The sequence below is a fragment of the Microtus ochrogaster genome, chromosome 2 (genome assembly GCF_000317375.1).
Source record: "Microtus ochrogaster isolate Prairie Vole_2 chromosome 2, MicOch1.0, whole genome shotgun sequence".
In the NCBI taxonomy this organism is placed as follows: domain Eukaryota; kingdom Metazoa; phylum Chordata; class Mammalia; order Rodentia; family Cricetidae; genus Microtus; species Microtus ochrogaster.
The window spans coordinates 92,325,660-92,335,737 of NC_022010.1; the positions used below are offsets into that span (position 1 = coordinate 92,325,660).

The window sequence follows — 10,078 nt, forward strand, 5'->3', positions numbered from 1 at the left end:
CCTGGCCAATCAGCGTTTATTTATAACATGATTGACAGAATACAGACAATTCTCCCACAACAAAAGGGGTATAAAGCTAATTCCTTTTCCAGGAATTAGCTGGAAAACACTGTCATGGGTCTTTCACAACTGGTGATGGCTAAGTGCACACTGATATATTCAATAAAAGTATGAAAATCCGATGTGACACTCCACAGCCTCCATCCCAAATGGCTATTCTTTCTAACTGCATGGAAGTTCACTGAGTATGTGTACAGACTTGGGGTCTAGTTAATTTTGGTGTACGATATTTTTTATTTGCAAAATTTTATAATAAAGTTTACTAAAAGTTTAATATTTAAATATATAAAAAGTTTTATATATTTTTAAAAAATACAAAAACCAAGCCCTTTGGAGGCTAGCATCTGCAGCATCTAGCAGTAGCTTCACTACCGGAACTGCAACCCTATGCGGGTTTTCATACAAGAGGCAGCACAAAGTAGCGGAGACAAATCACCTGCATTCAAACTCTGTTTCCTCGCTTATGAAGTGAAAACACTATCTGAACGAATTGTGACAATTAACTAAAAGGCGGGCGCGCACCCTAACTCCAGCACTCTGGAGGCTGAGGCAGGAGGACAGCATAGCAAGTTCCAGGCTAGGCCTGACTACATACTGAGACCCTGTCTCAGACAAATACACAGAAAAACTTTCTGTGGCGGTCTTACCATGCTGGCACAAAGTAACTACACAGTTAATAGCATCTTCTAACTACAAAGGCATGATTTTCGACAAGGATGTTTACCACACCACTGTTTAACAAAGCAAGAGATGGCAACAGATACTGTGTATTTCCACATATGTTTATAAATGGAGGTTGTGGGGCATGGACTTTGCTGACGTAGCCAGAGCTAAAGCAAACATATTATATTAAAGGCTTTTATTTTAACTTACTGTACATACTTAAATTTTAGAAAGTTACTGGGTAGATACAGTGTTCTCTGTTTGTCTGATTTCATCTTCAGTCACCTGTAAAGACATCAACAGCTTTACTTCTCAAACAGACCATTCAAAATTTACCCTAACCCACAGTCCAACCTCCACTCCTCCTATGAAAACCTGTCCCACTTTCCCTCAGTGATTATTATGGAAAGCTAAACAAGAACAGAGAGTTAAAAAAAAAAAAGTTGCCAATATAGATCCCCAAATGTATCCCATTTAAAACTACATAATCAGAGGCATATTACATGTGGGCTTCCCAAGCTTCTCACCTTATTCTTTCTATCTATGGAACAAAAGCATCACTATAGGAAAAATCACCAGCTGTGAAACACAAGGTATTCTACTCAAGGTGTCTTGTGTGGGCACAGTTGTGTTTGCACCAGACTGCATTACAGACCTAGTGCAAAGAGGTACCAGCACAGCCCGTGGTCCCATTCTATGGACAGGCTGTCATGAAGAAATAAGCAACTTGAAAATAAACTGGTCATGTGCTTAATAAGTTTGTTGGTTAGCCTTAATTTATTGTTCAGAGTGACTGAGTAAGTTAGAAGAGCTGAAGCAAGTCTCAGGCAGCTCTCACAACACGGTTGACAACATGGTGCTGAGGTCAAGAAATGTGGCACTCTTACTTAAACCTCATGAGCCTTCATTTTTCAAATGTTTATTAAGTTCACAAAATTTTTCTAAAAGAACTCAATTAGGACTAACAGAGCTACTAAGAACAATCACCATCACATCCCTTTTGTTTCAGTTCTATGCTATCATTTTAATGATATTAACAAATTTAAAAGGCAAATTATAGCTTTATTCTTGCCAAAACACCATCAGTGAACAATCACTACTAACAAGACAAATTAGTACTGTTTTTATTTTGCTTCTCTCCAAGGCTACTACCTCTATTTTGTTGGGGGTTTTTTTGTTTGGTTTTTTTTTGGGGGGGGGGTGGGGGTTTTTTTTATTTTTGTTTGGTTTTTGGTTGTTACTTAATTTCTAAGACATCCCTTCACAGAAGAAAATTTTTGCAGTGAAAACTTACCATTTTCCGTGATCTTTCCAATAGCTTGTCCCATATTGTAAAATGAGCCTGGAAAGAGAAGATCTGCTATGAATGCACACAGGAGGAAGCTGAGTTTTAGATTTGTTTTCATGTGTGAAGTGCCTCCCCTGCATATATGTACATGTACCACATCTGTGCCTGGTGCCTGTGGACATCTCAGAGGGCCATCAAATCCCAGGGTTTGTTATGAGCCATCTTATGAGGGGGATTGTAGGAGCCAGAGGGGCCAAGGGCACAAGAAACCCCACAGAGTCAACCAACCTTGTCTCATGGGAGCTCATGGAGACTAAGCCGACAACCAGGGAGTGTGAATGGGTCTGACACAGCCATGTGACTTCACCGCTTTCCTCTGGTGGGACTCCTAACAGTGTGGACTGGGACAGTCTCTGCCCTATTCACCGCTTCTGGGACCCTTTTCTTCTTACTGGGCTGCCTTGCCCACCCTTAATATGAGGGAAGGTGCCTAATCTTATAAGTTACGTATGGTTGATATCCCTGGGAGGCCTGCCCTTTCTAAAGGGAAACAGAAGCGAGAATGGGGGACTGGGAGGAGACTGTGGTCAGGATGGAATATAGGACAAGAATAAATGTGGTAAAGATATTAAAGTGCAGCTCTCCACAGCTGATGGATTCTGGAGGGGTGCAGCTGGGGAAGGACTCAGTTTTCTTCAACAAGATGGCCACTGGGAGTTTGGCCATGCACCAGTGAATACAAATTGGACTTTTTTCTCCCTTCCTTCCTTCCTTCCTTCCTTCCTTCCTTCCTTTCCTACTTCTCTTTTTATTAGGGGTAAGCAGGTCACAAAGTAGGGGACAGACCTGGGAGGACTGGGAAGTAAGTATGATCAGGGTACATTATGTGAAATTCCCTGATAATCCACAAAATAGTATGTTGGGAATAAATAAACAAAAGTGACCAGAGGAAGGACGTACACAGTCCCCTCACCTCATGTGGCTGGGATATACCATTCTCCCGTCTTTGTCCTGCTACTTCATGTACATCACGTCTATCATAGAAAGCATTCTCCCTAATGGGAAGCAAAACTGTGCCCCACTTTCAAAAGTCTACAGCTCTTTCCATGACTAGCCCATGTCACCCTCTAGAGGTCATCCTTCCTGTCAGACCACAAGCACCCACAGGGCATGTCATTAGGAACCACCTGCAACGCTGTGACACTGAAATGGCAGAGCCATGGCTCAGAAAATTACACCCCAAAGAATGAGCAGAAAGCTCACTGATGGTGGCAGTGAGGCACAGGGGTGGTCAGTGACCATTTCATAAAAAAATGAGCTCAGTCTGCAACAAAAGGCAAAATTATTAACTATCTCCATGCAAACCCTTCTATAGACGGCATGGAATGCCAAAGAGGAAAACTTAACCTCCTGAGGCAGAAGGGGCACTGGTGAGAGAACTTAGCCTGTAACGGGGACAGAGCAGACAGAGGAAGAGTGGCCTGCAGTGAGGTCAGCAAGGCAAGCAGGGGAGACACTGAAGGGCTTAGGGACACAGAACAGTCAGGTTTGTTTCAGGCAGACCACTGGAGAGCTGGGGCATGAAGAATTAGACAATTTGTATATGGCTCACACCTGTAATCCCAGCTTTAGGAAGCAAAGGCAGGAGGGTCAGAAGATTAAGGTCACCTTAATCTACACAGTGACTTCAAGGTCAATCTAGACTACAAGAGATCCTGTCTCAAAAGAAGGAAACAAAGAGTGGGCCAGATCAGTGGCTGGGGGTGAAAAGCACTGGCTGTTCTAAAGGAGCCAGGTTCAATTCCTAGCACCTACATGCTGGCTCATAGCCATCCTAGTTCCATAGGACCTGATGCCATCTTCTGGCCTCCAATGACCATGTAGTGCACAGATACACTTATAGACAAAACACTCATACACATAAAAATAATGATTTATTTAAATGAACAGTCGGGCGGTGGTGCACACACCTTTAATCCTAGCACTTGGGAGGAAGAGGCAGGCAGATCTCTGAGTATAAGACCAGCCTGATCTACAGAGCTAGAACCAGGACAGCCAGGGATACAGACAAACCCTGCCTCAAAAAACAACGAAGAGTAAGCAAATAGATGGTTCTGACTACAAATTTAAGGCTACACTATAGAAGGTAAGGATGAAAGCAGGAGGTAGGATGGTGTTATGCAGCAGACAGGCTAGAATCAGATTGCACTTAGCTAGGAGTCCAAAGGATTTGCTAATAAATGGGAAGAAAGAACAAATCAAAGACTATCTATAATAAGTAGAAATGGGGACAACTAGGGAAAGAAGCATGTGTACAGGAAATCCAACATGCAAACATGGGTGTCATCATACTTGTGAGAGTGGATTCCTGATTCTGTCCTATTGTCTATTCCTTTCAATGCCACAGTCTTGATTGCTGCAGCTATAAACTGGCTATGAAGTCAAGACGATGCCTCCCATGTTACAATCTACCAAAATTCTTTGAGCTATTGTAATTCCTCTGTCCTTCACTTCAACTTTAGGCTATGTGGACTAAAAATTTTTAAATGAAAAAACCTTTAAATAAATGAAAAGATATTCCATGTTAATTTATTAGAAAACCAAACATATTAAAGATAACAATTCTTTTGAAACTACAACAGAGGTTAAGAGAAATTCCTGTTATTATCACAAAAGGATTACACTAAAGTTAAATGAAGCATAAAAGGCCCATCAAAATCCCAGCAAAATTCTTCAAAGACCTCGAAAGAATAGTACTCAACTTCATTTGGAAAAGCAAAAAACCCAGGATAGCCAAAACAATCCTGGGCAATAAAAGAACTTCTGGAGGCATCACAATCCCTGACTTCAAACTCTACTAAGGAGCTACAGAACTGAAAACAGCCTGGTACTGGCATAAAAACAGACAGGAAGACCAATGGAACCAAATAGAAGACCCAAATATCAATCCACACATCTTCAAACACCTGATCTTTGATAAAGAAGCAAAAAATATCAAATGGAAAAAAGGAAAAAAAGTGGTGCTGGCATAACTGGATATCAACATGTAGAAAAATGAAAATAGACCCATTTCTATCACCATGCACAAAACTCAACTCCAAATGGATCAAAGACCTCAACATAAAGCCAGCCACACTGAACCTTATAGAAGAGAAAGTGGGAAGTACACTTGAATGCATTGGCATAGGGAACCACTTCCTAAATATAACCCCAGCAGCACAGACACTGAGAGAAACAATTAGTAAATGGGACCTCATAAAACTGAAAGGCTTCTGTAAAGCAAAGGACACAGTGAACAAGACGAAACGACAGCCTACAGAATGGGAAAAGATCTTCACCAACCCCACATCAGACAGAGGTCTGATCTCCAAAATATACAAAGAACTCAAGAAATTGGACACCAAAAGAGCACATAATCTAATTTAAAAAAATGGAGTACAGACCTAAACACAGAACTCTCAACAGAGGAATCTAAAATGGCTGAAAGACACTTAAGGAAATATTCAACATCCTTAGTCATCAGAGAAATGCAAACCAAAACTCTAAGATTCCATCTTACTTCTGTAAGAATAGCCAAGACCAAGAACACTGATGACAACTTATGCTGGAGAGGTTGTTGGGAAAAGGGAACACTTCTGCATTGCTGATGGGAATGCAAGCTGCTACAACTCCTTTGGATGTCAGTGTGGTGATTTCTCAGAAAATTAGGAAACAACCTTCCTCAAGACCCAGTAATACCACTTTTGGGTATATATCCAAAGGATGTTCAATTGCACCACAAGGACATGTGCTCAACTATGTTCATAGCAGCTTTGCTTGTCATAGCCAGAAGCTGGAAACAACCTAAATGCTCCTCGACCAAAGAATGGATAAGGAAAATGTGGTACATTTACACAATGGAGTACTACACAGCATAAAAAAATAACGACAGCTTGAATTTTGCAGGAAAATGGATGGAAATAGAAAGCATTATTTTGAGTGAGGTAACCCAGACACAGAAAGAATTATCACATGTACTCATTCATAGATGGTTTAAACATAAAGTAAAGAAAACCAGCCTACAGACCACAATCCCAGAGAACCTAGACAACAATGTGGACACTAAGAGAGACTTACATAGATCTAATCTACATGGGAAGTAGAAAGTATAAAAAGACAAGATCTCCTGAATAAATTGGGAGCATGGGGACCTTGGGGGAGGACTGAAGGGGGGGAGGACTGAAGGGGGGGAGGAGAGAGGAAGGGAGGGGAACAGAGAAAAATGTAGAGCTCAATAAATATCAATAAGAAAATAAAACAGGAAAAAAATGAAGCACAAAGGAATTAGAGTAGTTAACTTTTCATATGGATACAATATACATATATACATAGGAAGTTTATAAAACAAGTCCATGCGGCTCTTCCAGATGTCCATAGTTAACTGTTCCTCCTCCACCCTACACTCCCATTCCTCTCTCCACTTAACCCACCCTTCCCATTATCCCCCTCCTCCTTCCTATCATGTGTTTACAATCCCTGTTCCTTTAAGATCTTGCTTCCCCTCCCACCACTGTCCCCCACTCCTAGCTGAGAGCTGACAGCTGAAGGGGAGGGGGGGAGTCCGTTTTCTTTAAGGGTGGGGCCTCTGGCACTCCCACCTCACTCCAGTGGATGACCTCACACCCATGAGCACATGGGCACCACAAACTGGACTCCGTGGGAATATAAAAAAGGATAACACAAACTTAGAAAGGAGGAGAAAATAATGGATCTGAGAGGAGTTAGGGGAGAAGGGAATAAATATGACTAAGATACACTGTATACATGAACTGTTCAATTACTAAAATTAATTAATAAAAACATATTGGCCAGGCATCATGGCACATGCCTTTAATACTAGCACTTTGGAGGCAGAAGTGGGTGGACACCTGTGAGATCAAGTCCAATCTAGTCTACATAGAGTCCCAGGATATCTAGGCGTATGTAGAGAGACCCTGTCTCAAACAAATATATTGAAAAAATAATAAAAATGCAATTTTGACAAAGAACAATAAATGGAATAAATTATTTACCCTATTCAGTGCCCTATTTATAGCCACAGTAATTAACACTGTGGGTATGTAGAGAGAAGGTGACCGATGGAACAGAACTGAAACCCAGAAGCCGCCCTACCCACCGGATTTTTCCTATCACCGTGTCCATACCCTGACAGCCACAAAGACATTACCACTGAAGAAACCAGACATGGGTTTCTTCTGTGTCTGCATGACACGTATTATTTCTTATAACTATAATTACCACAAAAACCAATGTTTAAAAAAAGAAGTGAAAGGAAGAGCATTACTAAGAGGTGGAGGCGATGTGGGAAACAACAGTCTCCTTGATTTATAAGCGATCCTAACAGTAGAGGAAAGGGCGACTCCCAAGGCCCAGGGCGTTCCAGAGGCCTCACTCACTAACAACTACCCCAGGGCCCCTCAATTCGTCATTACCTGTTTCTCCTAGGCTACTTCGGAAAATTAAAAATACTATCTCAATTTGATTCCTTGAATGAACCTTCTGTTTTACATTATGAAAGAGCTTGCAAAATTATTAGTGGACCCCAAGGAAATGAAAACGCTTGTTCTTCCAATTTCTATAAAATCAAGTCTAGAATCAGTCCATCCCCACACTAGAAGCTGTGGAGCTTCGGTTTTACTTACTCTCAAGTGGGTGGGTAAGGACAGGCCCTGAAATCTCCTTGTGAGGCTCGTCTGAGTGGAGTGGAGATTATGGACTGCTGACACTTCGTACTGGAAACAGATGCTTGTTCTTGGGATAAGAGGGCCTTCACTCACATCGATGAAGTCACCAATTCTGGTGTGATGTTAAAAAATAAGCAAAGAAAACATTAATATCAAATCACAGTAGTGTGAAAAATCTACTTCTTTCCACTAGATCGCAAGGCAAAAATAATCCGCCCAATTACCTTTAATTACCTTTAATAAATCTGATATACAATGCCCAGAGAACAATCCACCTGTGACAACCCTGACATACAATCCCAAGAATAATCCACCAATCCACCTGTAACAACCCTGACATATAATGCCAAGAGAATAATCCACCCAATCCACCTGTGACAACCCTGACATACAATGTCAAGAATAATCCACCAATCCACCTGTAACAACCCTGATATACAATGCCCAGAGAACAACCCACCTGTAACAACCCTGACATACAATGCCCAGAGAACAATCCACCTATAACAACCCTGACATACAATGCCCAGAGAACAATCCACCTGTAACAACCCTGACATACAATGCCAAGAGAATAACCTAAAAATTGTAAGAGAACTCATTTTTTTAATTAGGATTCATATAATTATAAAGGATTTTGAGAGTCAAGGGATACATCATGTTATCAGACACATCCAACTTGTCTATGACTGACAACCTACAACCTTGCAATAACTCACAGTAGCCAAGTCTTCAATTTGGTACGCAGAATAAAAGAACTTTTTCTACAAGAAAACACCCTGGAACTTTGGAGCTGGGAAAAGCTCAGAGTTATAAGAGGACTTGATGTACAAGCATAAAGACCTGAGTTTGGTGCTCAGCAACCACACAAAAGCCAAGCACAGCTATGTATACCTATAACCGCTGTTACATGAGGGGTAGGGACAGACAAATCCCAGGACTTCACTGACTAGCCAGTATAGCTGAAGCTACAAGCTTCCTGTTATTGAGAGCTTTTTCTCAAGGGATAAGGCAGAGAGCGACAGAGGATACTCAGTATCCACCTCTGAAAGAGTATGCACTCATGAGCTCTCTCTCTTTTCCCTCCTTTCCTCCCCCAACCCCTATGCCTGGAAACTGCTCTCCATGAGAAACCATCAACATAAGCAGTGGATTTTCTTCATTTCTGCAGAGAGTACATTCCAACTTAATAGACATGAATCATAAATAACAAATTAACACACATGGTTCTATACAACCATTTCCAATTCCTATCTAAATATTTTGCCCAATTTCAGAATCAACTCAAAAATTTCATTTTTAACATTCTAAAATCATCAACTGAATAAAAATAAATCATAAGATCACATGTGGTAGCACATGCCTGTAAATGCTGTGGAATAATCCTCTTGTACATTGTTACAATTGGTTTAATAAAACGCTGATTGGCCAGTAGCCAAGCAGGAAGTACAGGAGGTGTAACCAAACTAAGGATGATGGGAAGAATAAGGGCAGAGTCAGGAGATGCCTGCCAGACATGGAGAAAGCAAAATGGGCATGCCATACTGAGAAAAGGTACTGCCACGTGGCGAAGTGTAAATAAGGAATATCGGTTAACTTAAAATGAAATAGTAATAAGCCTGAGCTATTAGTCAAGCATTTATAAGTAATATTAAGCATCTGTGTGGTAATTTGGGAAGCAACTGCCAGGTATTTGGGACTGAGCGGCTGTGAGACAGGAAACTTCCACCTACATGTAATCCCAATACGCAGGAAGCTCAAACAGGAGTATCACATATTTGAGGCCAGTTTATAAGAAGCCCTGTCTCAAACAAACACAAAAAGGTAGAAAATACATAAAATGAAAAATGAAAAACACAACTGTCCCTAGAGATCATGTGAAACTCCAGTTGCCACATAAACACTAACAAAGCAACAGAGGAAGGTAGTGACAGCACAATACTGTACACGCACATCTACTGCTCCAGGGGAACACAGCCAGGCTTCCTATTGCATAAAGCCACCCAATTTCAGGTGCTTACCTGTGTAACTTGACTATTCTCTCAGGATTCTGAGATGCCTTCTCCTCTATGAAGTCCAACTTATACCTGAAAAGCAGCACCAAAAAAGAAAAAAAAAATTCAAACTTCAACTATCCAGAAACACCTAAAGATGCCATTTTCACTTCAGCTGCAGCAGCTGCTTCAACTGTAACTTCCTAATCCTCACTTCCCTCTTCTCAGGCTCCAGTCCCACGGCACCACTAGACTCCTCTCACTAAATTCACAGCACGATGGTTGCCAGCTGAGTGGACATTTGTGTGTGTGTGTGTGTGTGTGTGTGTGTGTGTGTGTGTGTGTGTGTA

The 10,078-nt window shown here is 41.3% G+C and overlaps 1 protein-coding gene across 2 annotated transcripts in view; it reads right to left on the minus strand.

The window, feature by feature from the left end:
- Positions 1-823: 823 nt before the first annotated feature.
- Positions 824-10,078, minus strand: part of Mrpl39 (mitochondrial ribosomal protein L39) — a 20,925-nt gene continuing 11,670 nt past the window's right edge. For both annotated transcript variants that reach the window (XM_005345282.2, XM_005345283.2), the window contains 4 exons: positions 9,756-9,821; positions 7,693-7,846; positions 2,018-2,065; positions 824-1,008 (listed from right to left, as the gene is read on the minus strand). In XM_005345282.2, coding sequence (XP_005345339.1) covers positions 958-1,008; positions 2,018-2,065; positions 7,693-7,846; positions 9,756-9,821 — 319 coding nt within the window. In that variant the 3' untranslated portion in view covers positions 824-957. The remainder of the gene's footprint in view (positions 1,009-2,017; positions 2,066-7,692; positions 7,847-9,755; positions 9,822-10,078) is intronic.